The 14285-nt window shown below is 36.5% G+C and overlaps 1 protein-coding gene across 2 annotated transcripts in view; it reads right to left on the bottom strand.

The window, feature by feature from the left end:
- Positions 1 to 527: 527 nt before the first annotated feature.
- Positions 528 to 14285, bottom strand: part of EMC2 (ER membrane protein complex subunit 2) — a 61816-nt gene continuing 48058 nt past the window's right edge. For both annotated transcript variants that reach the window (XM_005287280.4, XM_065586024.1), the window contains exons 8-11: positions 12464 to 12545; positions 11320 to 11430; positions 8072 to 8176; positions 528 to 1128 (exon numbers count right to left, since the gene is read on the bottom strand). In XM_005287280.4, coding sequence (XP_005287337.1) covers positions 1042 to 1128; positions 8072 to 8176; positions 11320 to 11430; positions 12464 to 12545 — 385 coding nt within the window. In that variant the 3' untranslated portion in view covers positions 528 to 1041. The remainder of the gene's footprint in view (positions 1129 to 8071; positions 8177 to 11319; positions 11431 to 12463; positions 12546 to 14285) is intronic.

Raw genomic sequence — 14285 nt, 5'->3', positions numbered from 1 at the left:
GGTATAGAAGAATATGAAGTTTAAAATATGAGCCATACTATTAATTATGTTGATTTCCATCAATAAAATCAAGGGCTGAAGTATTTCTGACTGGAATTTTTTAGATGATATAATTTCCATTCTGCAGCTCGATTGCTGAAACTGCAGTAGAAGAAACATCTGCATGACTAAATTGCCATAGTTTATGAATTAACAGCAGCTTAATTCTGACTGAACCAAAGATTCATAAACCATGAGTTGCACTGTTTTTCTCAGTAAACATCAAAACTAGTACACAATGCTGTATTCACATAGCTCTTGAAGCATGAGGTGGTTTCCTACTGTCCTTAACTGCACAAATAAAAAATGTGCAGGCAGATGCATCACATAGCTGCATAGACAAGCAGATACTTGCTCCTGCATTTATACACAAAGGTTCCAGCAAAGCATTAAGTATATGCTTATCTTTAAGCATGTGAGTTATTTCCACTGAAACCAAGGGCATGATTATATTGCTTCCATTTCTACACACAAGAAAATATCTTAAAAACTTTAATATCAAATTTATTCTTGAATAAACTGCACAGGTACAGTAATGATTCATGTTTGTATAATGAATACTGCTCAGTAATTGTTTACCTTTTACCACATTTTAACTCAAGTATTCAATTAAGATAATTTTATCTAACATATGGTATTCATCTATATGTATAAGTCTGCAGGCCCAATACATAATTGTACTTGATCATTTAACAAGTTTATTTCTACATCAGGTTATGGCTTAAAAAGCAGTTACTGTACATACAAGATCTAAAGAGACTGATGTGCAATACATTTAATTTCTTTGTTATCTTCCTGGGATAAGTTACACATTTCAGTGAGTTTTCATTGTGTCTTCTTCACAGCAGCAATAAATAGACATTTTACATTTTCATAAAAACATCCTTTAAGATAGCACATTAAATGCCTAATTCCATTGTTAGTTAAAGTAACATAACTCATAGATCATTAAAGGTTGAACATGGAGTTGTAAAATCTAACATTAGATCTTTTTGTGACAGCCTAAGATTGAGTGATTTGCAGGGCTTCCAACATGTCTTCCACTGCCTTCAGAGAGTACTTAGTCTCTTTCTTACTGCGACCTGCAAACTAAGGAAAAGTATAAATTCACTTTTACCAGTCATGTGACAGAAAATGCACTACACAATGCTGTGCAATAGTCTTGTACAAGCTATGGTTCTAAACTTTAATCAAAAATAACTTTTAAAACACACAGTCCACCAATTTACTGCAAAAACAAACAAATGTTTCAATAAGATTGTACCACTTAAGTTAACATTTACCTTAACTCAAGAAAAGAGAATTTTTCCCTTGTCTGCTTTGTGATTTATCACAAACATTTAAAAAAGCTGGTCTTTTATTTGATTTAACTTAGATCATGTTCATATTTTGACAGAGACAGGATCTGCACATGATAAAAAAACTAATAAGACTCCATATTATTTACAGCACGGGAATGGAATAGTTTACTTACAAAAACATACTGTAAAGCAAGGCAGCGATCACATAAATATATTTCTCGGTTCAACTGTGATTGTGAGTCAGAACCTTTTATTTAAATTATAATCTACCATTACAATTGTAAATCCAGATTGAATTTGAAATAAAGCCTATATTGGTAATGAAGGAATATGAAGCCATGCAAATACTACCTTTGTACATTTTAGCATTTAAAATTCCATACTATACTAGTCGTCTAGCATCAGGGGGGGAAAAAAAGTTGTTGACTACCCCATGCTGATCTCAAAATGAGTTTTCTAACTGTACTGACAATTCCCATCACTCATCAGCCTGATATAACACAACAGATTTATTGGCTAGGTTGGTGCTTCAGTCAAGTGGGAAAAAAGAGCCACCACCATTTCTTTTCTTTTCTTTTTTTTAAAACATACCCACACTAAATATTTTGGTGATAAAGAAGTACTGACTATAATTTGCTGTTAGTAAAATACCCTATTCTCTGACTAAATGTTAACATCTAAACACTCAATAAATTTACAATTTAATGATTTTTTTCTTCAAATACCACTGCTGTCCTGCATGCTTAGTGCTTGATTTATGATGTGTCCCATCTCTCTTGTAATTAACTTAATTTAGCAAACTTCTCATGACCTGTTGAGAAAGATTAAGTGATCAAGCTCAGGTAATATCACAGCAGCAGCAAGCTGCAGGAGCTGTTAACCTGCTTTTGACCCCTTGGGCTACAGTCTAGCATTAGGTTTCCCTTAATTCCTAGCTGTTAGCTTTGTGTTGGTAAAAAACTAGATTTGGTATGGTAAATAAAAGGGCATTACAAATTAAATATCTAGAAGCATAAAATGTAGCTGTAATGACAAACTGTTTACTGTATCCCTTAACTAAAAAATACCTCGCTTTTTCTGGAAGTGGAATGCTATATAATTTTGCCTGTGCTAGTAGACGTAAATCCACCTTTTAAATTGTCAGATTCCCATAACTGCCCATAATGATAACACTTTAGAGGAACAGCAGAGATTGCTTTTTGCCTTCCCAGCTGATAAAGTATCTTTTGCCTGGATTTGAACAGAACAGAAAAAAACCTTTCTTCTATGCCCTCCTTTTTCCACACAAAACAAGAACAGTCCTAATCAAATACTTGGGGAGGTCCAATTCTTTGAGAAACAGCTTGGATTTAAAAAAATTAAAAGAAGCATGTGTTATGATTCCTGTGATTCTTTCAGTTATAGCACAGAAGCCTGTGCACGGTGTGGTCAAAAAGTAATGCTGCATGGTAGAAATAGTTGGGGGATGGGCTGGGGGTGATCAGAGAAGGGAGGCAGGGGATTTCAAAATTAGCAGAATTTTACTTCTGTTTCTGCTTTAGGGACATTGAGAACAAAATTAATATTTTATGTCAATTTAAGAAACATTACTTGTTAGTTTCATGAGTGGCTGCCTTAATGATACTGACACATGCACTTTAAATTAGAACAAATAAAACTAAACTCCACATCATAACAAATAGAAGCTTGAAATCTAATCACTTCAAATTTTCCTTGACGACCAATTATTTTGTCTATTCCGGCATTATACTGCAATTCAGTTGATTGAGCCGGAATCCTTTTTTTTTTTTTAAATCATGATTTAATTTTCTGTTTCCCAAATGGTTTGTAACAGAATCACCTCTCCAATCATAAATAACATGTGACTCACTAACACTGAAGAATTTAGCAGTGTGCCTAAGAAACATTTATCTGGAAAGTTACCACGAGTGGGATCACATTAAAGATTTTCATGAGCATCAATCAAACTTGCTTGCCTCTGCTGAAATGCTTCTACCACAGGACATGCTAAACCAATTATCTAATTGGGGAGTATTAGGTAGCCATATTTTGTTTCGATGTTAAGCAACAGAAAGAAAGAAGTAGTTCTTTACTTTTTGTGTGATTCATGTCGATAGTTAAATACATGGATTTTATATACAACTGTAGGGAGCTTGCTTTGATACCACAGGTCAGAATTTCACTAAAAAGATGTTCTGTGACCTCCACACAATGTAAAACCTAACCTTGATAACAAGCCACCAGGCTCAAGTGTTTAATGTAATAGAAATGTACTTATTCTTCAATAGTTGGTACTTTTATAAAGGCTTTCATATGATGGGTTAACAGTGTTTTTACAAACAATTAAACCCAATGCCCTGAGAAGTAATCCTGTTTTTAGTGTCAGGGTTAGAATCCAGGAGTTCTAGGTACCAGACAATTCTCCCTTCCTAAACGGACATTTCTCTGCTAGACTAGGCACAGCTAGAGAAGCACTAGTTAGCAGGGATGGACAAATATTGAACACCTAAATAAATATGGATTGCCAAAAAATACGTAAGTGGAAATATTTGTACTCCTAAAAATAATTCGACCTTCCTAACTCCACTTTCCTTGGGAGCCTATTCCAGTCTGACAGATCTTGGATAATTTTGTTTTCCTAAATTGTTTGCCTAAATTTTGTTTTTTTTTTTAATTTCATCTGAGTGTTCACAAATAAAATAAACCACTTAATACAAGAAACAAAAGTAATTCAATAGTTTGAATAGAGACTCAAGCTTACAGGAAAAAACAAAGCAAAAGACTAAAATTAGGATCCAGAAGCCAGATGAAGAGAAGTAGGCCACTAAAGAAACATTTTTAATTATGGCTTATCAAAAATAGAGATCCACTGAAAAACAAAACAACTGAATATTTATCAAATAAACTTGTAGACCTGAACTTGACAAAACAGAGGAAGTTATCCAAAAGTAATGGTATTGTGCATGAAACTGGTGGGAATCTAAGTTTAAAATTCACATGGAAAAGCCATCTGAAGAGCATATATTTTGCAATAGATTCCCAACACCTCTACACTTCTTCAATTAAAACATCCATATTCAGAGCCACAAATCCACATTACTTTGCTAGGCAGCCAAATCAGGATGAAGAATGCATAACCTCTCTGGAGTAAGAGAACAGACATGACTGAAGGACAAACTGAGTTGCTGACAATGTCAGCAAGTCCACATAGCAGAACTCATAAACCCCTGGCAAACTCACTAAGATTTTATGTCTCCTATCTCACTTTGCATAGAACTTTGGGGAATGTGGGAGAAGGGTGGAGTTTCATAGACTATTTAATTATCCAAAATGAAATCTCCTCTCATGAAAAAAGCCATAGGGACATTAATTGGCACAAGTGACCAAAGTTTCATCTTCAAACCACAATATTATGCAAGGGGTCTGATTCCATATCAACTCAGAAGGGAGATAGCCACCTACTGCAACACCACCATTTCCTGTACCACCTGGATTTTCTATGTCTTTAATATGGTGTCATCAAACCCTACCACGGTTTTGTCAGACTCACATTTTAAGCAGTGTGGGATTGGGAAATGGTCCTGTCCAGCTGTATTTTTTTATTTATTTTTTGGCAAGAGGAATGTTGTTCACGCCAGTAGCTGTCCAAATTCTAATTTGAGTAAATACATGCTACAAATCGAAATCCCCCCTGCAGTTTCAGTCAGATATGGTATTTGTCACTTTTTATCCCAAACTGCTATAAAATACATCTGAAGTATGCAAGGTGTCACAAAGGAATGAAGGCACAAAGAAGTTCTGACATTTGTTTTAAATATATATATTTTAGTTGTGTTAATATGATCTGTTCTGGTAAGCATCAACTGAGAAAGGGGAGCCAATCATTTTAACCTGGCTCCAACATAACTTCACAAAAACTGTATAACTGCATCATAGAGTAAAACAAAAACAAAACAAAAAATAACCACACAAATCATATTTCCTGAGTGATACTGAGCTGATAGACAGCCACATGAAAAGAACAAGAATAAGTGGCTGTGAATCAAATAACTACAAGCTTTCATTTTTACTAATAAACCTCTAGTTTTAAAGTTCCAACCTGGGACTCAAGATTCCATAGTACTAATCCTGACTATGCCACCAATTCACTAAGGCCAGCACTGTAATAAGGGGTTTGTGACTTTGGGTATTCAACTTGAGACACCTTAAAAGAGGCTGTTTTCCAGAAAGTGCTGAGCACCTGTCCCCCAAAATCCAGTGTTTTAAACTGGGCACCCAAGCCACTTTAAAAAAAAAACAAAAAACTTGCCTTGAGTTCTTTAATCTCTGTGGCTTGTTTTATTCCTGTATGAAAACAGCACTAGTATTTGCATTAATTTTGAAAGATACATCTTTTAAAAGCTATCCTGCTGTACTTAGCTACAAGAAACCGAATGCAACTCACATTCTGCTCCCCAGGTTTCTTTGGTGGATCCTGCAATCCGTGGGATTCCTATCAATATTTTACTTAAGATACATAAGGTACAATTCAATGCGTATTGAAGTCAATGGGAGTCTTTCACATTTTTGTGCAAATCATATATAAAAAGATAGGATGGCATTCCACACACACTGCTTATTGTCATGAAGAAATATGCTGATGATTTATTGACATAAGGAAGGAAGTGCAGTTAACCGTATAAATATGGGGACCTAAGCCATCCTTTTGATTATCAAGTAACTATGCATTTCTTTATGGGTATACTGTGCTTCACACCGCATTGTTTCAAAGGAGAAATCATCAGTGTGCTGAGTCAGGAACCACTTGACTAACAGTGCAAAGTGGAAACAGTCTCACAGTTAACATCTGCCATTGACACTTTCCAGAGAACCTATACCCTATGTGCCCTCTTGCTTTAGTAAAGCTGTATGTGGTCAGGACCTGATGTCATGAAGAGAAAGCCCAATTAAATTACACAAGTGTCAGCTGCAGAACATCAGTTATACCATTAAATAGCTTTAAGCTAGAAAGCAGTAAGGCACCTTCAAGGTAAAACATCCTAATAAGGCATTGTGGGGGAATGAGATACCACACTCCACCCAGACACTGAAATAACAATGTACACCAGAAAGGATACCAATACAAAGAGAAAACTGGACTTTTCTTCACACTTAATACAATCAATTTTGTTCTATAAAAGAGGGTCAGAGAGACCAGAAAGGCTTGTGTTGCAATACCACAACCTTATACATACAACAGCATGGAAAGTGTTATTAGGGAGGCCAGGCTAGTGAAAGGATTTCTTCATTGTGTATGTCATCTTCAGTGAATTTGGTATTACCTGCCTTGAATGATAGGCCTGAGTGAGTGAGCTGGTTCAATTTGTACTACACAGACAAAAATAGTCTTAGAGGAAAGACCTGTCACTATAAATGTCTTCTTCTCCACCCCATTCCCCTCTGTTTGTTACATCCACATTGTGTGATTTGTCTTAAACTAGACTGTAAATTCGGGGAAGGGACCATTCCTTCCTGTGTGTTTGCACAACACTTAGCACAAGCTATTCCTTATTGTGGTCATCAGTTGCTACCAAGTACAAATAATAAAAAAGCTGAGTAGTTAACAAGTTCTGGACATGATTTCAGAAAGCAGAGTGATAGCAGAAATCAACATGCTAATAACTGTTTCCTATTCAAGAATTATTTTAAACCTACATTCAGCCTGATGCATAACCCTTTAAATCAGGGATTGGCAACCTTTGGCACGCGGCCGTCCAGGGTAAGCCCCCAGTGGGCTGGCCACTTTGTTTACCTGCTGTGTCCGCAGGTTCGGCTGATCGCGGCTCCCACTGGCCACGGTTCGCCCCTCCAGGCCAATGCGAGCTGCGGGAAGCGGCAGCCAGCACATCCCTTGGCCCGCGCCGCTTCCCGCAGCCCCCATTGGCCAGTCGGAACCGTGATCGGCCGAACCTGCGGTTGCGGCCGGTAAACAAACCGGCCCAGCCACCCAGGGTGCTTACCCTGGCGGGCCGCGTGCCAAAGGTTACCAATCTCTAAATCATTAGAAAGACTCCCATTGTCTTGAATAAGTTTTGAATCTGGCCCACAAAGTTTAATTTTGTGCAATATATCATGTCCATTTCCTACATAAACTATGGAAAACCAGCACCAACAGTGATTTGGCACATTTTAGGATACTTACCTGGTACATTATTAAATAATTTATTTTGATCTTTATAAACCTGAAGGGAAGGGCAAATACTAAGAACCCTTAATTAGTTTTCTTTCAGTAAATAACACAACTAAAATAGAAATTCAAAACTATTTTAATTGACTACTGACATACCACATATGATGAAACAATCCAAAATATATAGTCCCAAGTCTTGGAGATTCATATAATGCTACCCTGTGCATTCAATGCTAATACTAGAAAGAACTAATCAATAGAGACAAAAAACAAACAAACTATCAGTAGACTATACAGATTAATACAGCGCGTAAAACATCAGAGTCCTTTACACAGAAATACAATGCATACATTTGAATCAGATCATCAGCTGGTGTGCCCTGAAATCAATCAAGTTATGCTGATTTACGGAAGCTGCAAATCTGTCCTATTTAATTTTAAAAGAAGCAGAAAAGCTATTAAGATATTCAGACATCTTGCCTTTTAGTAACCCATTTTACCATAACATGGAGATATGCAGTATGTCTAGGAGAAGACTTTAAAATGTAGACAACATACTGACCTGATAAGCTCTGTTGATTTGGTTAGCTGCCCAACTGGCATACTTCATATTGTCCTTTTTCATTTTTGCACTTGCTTTAGGATTGGAAGCAATATGGCTGGCAGACTAGGATTACAAAACAAAAAATAAGATTGCAAAATGCATACATATACAAAAGAGGGGACCATAGGAACTGGTGGTGTGCGCCACACACAGTCCAACAGAAAGGAACGAAGGGAGAAAGTAAAATGAATCTTGGCTTATAAACAGTCTCCAGCCTAAAACTAGACTGTTCAAAGAATTGAGATCTGATCTCACTAAAATTAAAGACTTTGGGGTTCAGCTGTCCACAAGAAGGTCCCTCTCTCCTATCCCTGTGTGGGAGATTGAATATGCCCAGTTCTTTTTCTATCAGTCCATTTCCATTTATGGGGTGAAAGTGTCACAAAAATAGCTTTCTGTCTCCAGCTGCTGGAAAGGAGGCTATAAAACCCAATGTCTTGGGATATGTCTACACTGCAGTAAAACACCTGTTCCTGGCAGTGCCAGCTGACTCAGGCTTATGCGGCTCAGGCTAAGGGCTGTTTAACCACAGTGGAGATGTTCAGGCTTGGTCTGGTGTGACAGTGTACCCCATAAAGCTTTATGGGGGGGGCGGGGTGCTTATAAATGTATGTATGACATAACTGGAATATGTTTTGTGCTGCCTGTGCCATGTAATATATCTCCGTAAAGGTTACGGTCTACTATATCTATTCATCCTATTTGTACATATATATCATTCTCTATTTGAGGTTAAGAATATGGGCTGTATGCTTGCTTGGTTTCTAAGTAAGCTTTGTGAGGCATTTGGTCAGCTTCTTTAGGAAGGAATTCGCCAGGTTAAGTACCTGATCAGGAAACACTTGGGGAACAATGCATCTTGGAATGCTCCAATCCACATAAGAAGTCTTCCTGGAGACATGCAAGATACCATGTGGACAATGGCTTCGGCCTGTAAAGACTGAATCATGCAGGGACATGTGACTTGCCCAGGTGACTCCAGAACTCCATCTTGGAGCTGGACATTGCATAGGAGGGAGGAGGGGGTCTCAACCCACAAGAGAGAGTCTATTTAAACCCATGGGAGACCCCTCCATTTTGTCTTCAGCTGGCTAGAGAAGGAGCCTCTCTACCCCCCCCAGGATACTTGAAGGAAACTGAAACAAAGGACAGTAACTACAGGGGTTGTGAGTGATTGCTGGACCCAGGCTAAAAGGAGATTAGCCTGTAAAAGGGAGCATTCTGGAACTGGCAAGGAACTTATCTGTATTTAGTTTGATTAGACATAGATTTGCGCATATTATTTTATTTTACTTGGAGACTTACTTTGTTTTGTCTGTTACTACTTGGAACCACTTAAATCCTATTTTCGGTATTTAATAAAATCACTTTTTATTTAGTAATTTACTCAGAGTATGTATTAATACCTGGGGGAGCAAACAGCTGTGCATATCTCTCTATCTGTGTTATAGAGGGCGAACAATTTATGAGTTTGCCCTGCATAAGCTTTATGCAGGGTAAAACGGATTTATTTGGGTTTAGACCCCATTGGGAGTTGGGCATCTGAGTGCCAAAGACAAGCACACTTCTGTGAGCTGTTTTCAGGTAAACTTGCAGCTTTGGGACAAGTGATTCAGACCCTCGGTCTGTGTTGGAGCAGACGGGAGTGTCTGGCTCAGCAAGACAGGGTGCTGGAGTCCTGAGCTGGCAGGGAAAACAGAAGCAGGGGTAGTCTTTGCACATCGGGTGGCAGCCCCTTTATGGGGTGAAAGTGTCACAAAAATAGCTTTCTGTCTCCATCTGCTGGAAAGGAGGCTATAAAACCCAATGTCTTGGGATATATCTACACTGCAGTAAAACATCTGTTGCTGGCAGTGCCAGCTGACTCAGGCTTATGCGGCTCGGGCTAAGGGCTATTTAACCGCAGTGGAGATGTTCAGGCTTGGTCTGGATTCTAGGATCTGCAAGGTGGGAGGGTTCCAGAGCTCTGGTTGCATCCTGAGCCCGAACATCTACACTGCAGTTAAACAGCCCATTAGCCCAAGCCTTGAGAGCCTGAATCAGCTGGCATGGGCCAGTCGCTAGTGTCTAACTGCAGTGTAGACATACCCTTAGTATCCAGACTGACATACTAGAGATCAACAGTTTTAAGGTAGTTCAGGCTTCATGCATGTCTACCCTTAAAATAAATATAAATGTTGAACATAGCTTCATTAGAGAAGTTTCCATTAACGTAAAAATCATAAGGGATAATCACTTGCTTGCAGAAAATTCTCAAAAATAATTATCCAACTTGTGACTGCAGAAACACTGGGACTCTACATACTCTGGCAGCAGCAAATCCCATCACCACTCAGTAATGAAGAAAGCTACAGATTTAGGAAAAAAGGTTTTATTTTATTATTAATTTGGTTTAATTAATGCTTAACAATTCAGTGCTTGAGTGTGTCCTAAATAGAAAGGGAAGATATTACATAGAGTATGTTTGATTCATTACCAAATGTCTAAGTGACAGCTAGTGTCCACTAATTTTTTTTTTATTCCTAAGTAAAAACACATTGTTAACTTAAGGTTAAGACAGTCCTACAATAATAAATATAATTGTTAAAAAGCACCTACTTACCATTAATAACCCAATCCCCAAAAATGCATGTAAAAGGTAAGTTAAGGTTAAATAAATAAATAATTCTAGTAGCCCTCACAGTTCACTTTATCCAATTGCTTTTCAAAGATGAATTACTTAAAATGTCAGCAACTCATTTACACTAGGCTTCCTCTGTTGCTACCCCCGGTGGAGTTGAACTGGTGTAGGAAACTGGGGAAATTTTTGCCAAGTTTCTGTAGTCCAGACAAGGTTATAGAATAATCATACTTTTTGCAATTAAATTCCCAAACAAAAACAAAACCACATTACAGTGCGCTAACTAGATCTCAAAGCACTTTACGCAGGTTGATGTATAATTATCTCATTTGATATATGGGGAACTAAGGGCACAGAAGGCTGATGTGAAGGTCAGGGGTAGAGCAAGAACAGAATCTAGGTCCTCTTGTGTCCCATTGATTTCAATTGGTGTGGAAGCAGGCCCTTTGTGCGTTGACCAAACAAACAGTTCATTCCTGATATTTAATAACTCTCATTCAAATCAGTAAAACTATTATATTAGACTAGGAAGATTATTGAATTTTAAATGACAACACACAATCAATGAGTATTCATTCAAACTCACCATGTATAGTCCAAATAAAGCTCTCATGTTTCTGTTGTTCAGTTTCAATGCTTGTGCAAAATATTTTCTTGATAGCTCAAGGTTTTCAAGACCGCCTTGGGTATATTTAACCTGTTAAAATTATAGACTGATTAAACCTGTTTTATTTTACTACTTTGAAAATTTGCATGTTTCATCATGCCTCGGGCACCAGAAACTGCAGTAGGTAGATATTTTCTATTGGAATGAAAGAGATTATAGACACTACTCTTAAGACCATTAAGACTCATCTAAATCTTGACTGTCATGTGAAACACAAAAGGCAAAGCACTAGTCTGTGAGGTACCTAATCCTTTTAATATAAAATTTAGAAAAAAGATGCTCTCACTATAAAAAAAAGTCACTGCTATTTTAAATGTCACTCACTGACAGAATAAAGGAGAAATTAAATGAATTAATTCTCATTATTACATTAGCTAGAGAAGGGAATACATATTAGAAGATGTATTCTAGAAATCTGGATTTTTAGGAACCACAAAGTGATATAAACAGACTCTTAAATTTGAACAATTATCTAATATTTAATCCATGTAAACAGAACAAATTGTATTTACTCCCACTGATAATAATGCCATTTTTTTTTATTTAAAAACTGGAATCTAGTGCAAACTGCTAAATATCTTGGGCCAAATCCTGTAATTTTTTCCCAATTCTCTGTCAGGCAAGATTTCCTACAAAGGAGGACTGCAAGATCTGGCTCCTTGATTGTACCAAAAGCAAAACATACTACCCAAGAAAAGCATTAATATTATGTCAAGGTTTAATTTCTCATGCATTTAGTTTTGAAACTTCATTGAAGAGCATAAACATTTCAACAAGCTGAGTTTATTTCAATAAGAATTTGTACATTCAACAAATGATGGTTTAATTCTTATTTACAATTTAGTAATAGTAGTAATCCTAGGATTTAAAAAAAAAAATCATTACTGAACGTGCAAAGTTCTATCAGGTGTTTTAAACTGATGCCTCCTCTTTGTACTTACTTAAAATCCCAAAGATGAAACATACTAAAAAAAAATATTTTTTATTCTATTTGTATTATTCCCATTAGTAGCAAAACCAGAACAGCTATTCAAACACAATTGATTCTTTTGAAAATACTTACTTCAGCAAATTGCTGACAATATAAGTGGTTGTGTGGATTAGTCATCATAAGCTCCTCCAAACAGAAGGCCGCCTTTGCATAGCTGAGGAACATCAAAACCAGAAAGTGACATACAACAAACTGCTGATTTAATGTGTGTATAGGTCTTTGCTATTGTATTCTTTACAATTCAGTATTTTTAGCCCTCCTTATTATAATAGTATATTGTCTCTCATTATTTCGTGAAATTTATGATAATAAAACAGAATAAATTTGTTAGTCTCTAAGGTGCCACAAGTACTCCTGTTCTTTTTACGGATACACGGCTGCTACTCCAAAACCTTAAAAAATTGAGGATTTATTCATTTTTTTATATAAACTCATAATACCTGGTGAACTGAAATAGGCTCAATGGAAATGATCTGATATCACTGTGAACTCATGTTTCTTTCAGAGGACTATGCATTGAAGTTATTGAAGGATTCCACACCCAACAGTGTAATGACCAGTACTGAGTATATATTATGTGTCATTTTAATGGACTTGGCATACAGAAACAATTAATATAAGGTGTGAACACTTAAGACACCTACTAATCAGTGATGGGTACCACTGTAATATACATCTTCTGGTGCTTTTTCAAAACTTTAGAAAACCCAAACTGCTACAAAGCATTTGATTAATTTTAAAGACAAGCTACCATCATTTTGTTCCACAGCTGAAGAAAATATTTTAAGTTATTTGATGCCATATAAGCCATTGAAAATTATGGAGTAAGGCTCTGATTCTGGAATTAACCCCCTGCTAGGTCTTAATTGCAAGACTGAGACCTAACACCTTAATGTGAACACCCCTAAATCAACTATACCAGATTTGCATACAGATACAAAATACTATACAAATTTAAATGGAAATATTTATACCATTCCAAAACAGGAAGTTATCACTCTTTTCTTTAATGAAGTCTTTAAAAAAATAATAGAGAAAAAGCTCACAAAACCATTTTGGGGGCCTTTTTGTTTTCTATATATACAAACCATAAAATTTCAGTGTGGTTCAAATGATTTACACTGTTACCTGTAGAACATTCAGAATTTGGATTTAAACCAGGTATAAGACATCTTAGTTCAATGTGGTTTGAAATAGTAAGATGCCCAAACCCAGAAAACTGGGGTTTATAAAGTAAATATTGACAGATATTTACTTTAGCTATAATAGCAAATGAACCATGTTATGAAAGTTTATAGCTGTACACTTTATATTTGTAATAGGGACTGTATTTTTTAAAATAAAAACTAGCAGTTTTGGTCCACAATTTACTCATAATATCTTGGTACATACATTTATCATTATATATTATCACGGCCCCGATTTCAACTTACACACATATGGATGGCTACTCCAAGACCCCTCACTGAGGCTATGGAGAGGCACACCATTCCTCACTAATGGATCAGATTGCAGGACTGGGTACTATTTACAGTTATTAAAGATAAGCATGTGCATAAATCTTTGCAGGATCAGGGCCGAAATTTGTAACTTTAACCAGCTTCAAAGTCAAAACAGCATTTATAACATAGCTGAGAAGGGTAGGCTGACCACAATCATTTCCTAAAAAAATTACTTTCAGCTGTTTCTCAGCCAAGAATTTGCATTATTTCATAACCAATACTCTTGAAAACTATTTATTTGATAATGCTCATGGGCATACATTCAATGTGGTTCAATTTTTCAATGAACTCAGATAAATTCCATCCACTATTGCTCAAGAAAATTTTTGGAAAAAAAAGCAGAACGTCAGCAAAAAGCAGGAAACTGGAGAAAGAAATAATCGTGTAGCTAT

The sequence above is a fragment of the Chrysemys picta genome, chromosome 2, assembly GCF_011386835.1.
Source record: "Chrysemys picta bellii isolate R12L10 chromosome 2, ASM1138683v2, whole genome shotgun sequence".
Taxonomy (NCBI): domain Eukaryota; kingdom Metazoa; phylum Chordata; order Testudines; family Emydidae; genus Chrysemys; species Chrysemys picta.
The sequence above is the reverse complement of the archived record's forward strand: the minus strand, read 5'-3'. Positions and strand labels throughout refer to the sequence as shown.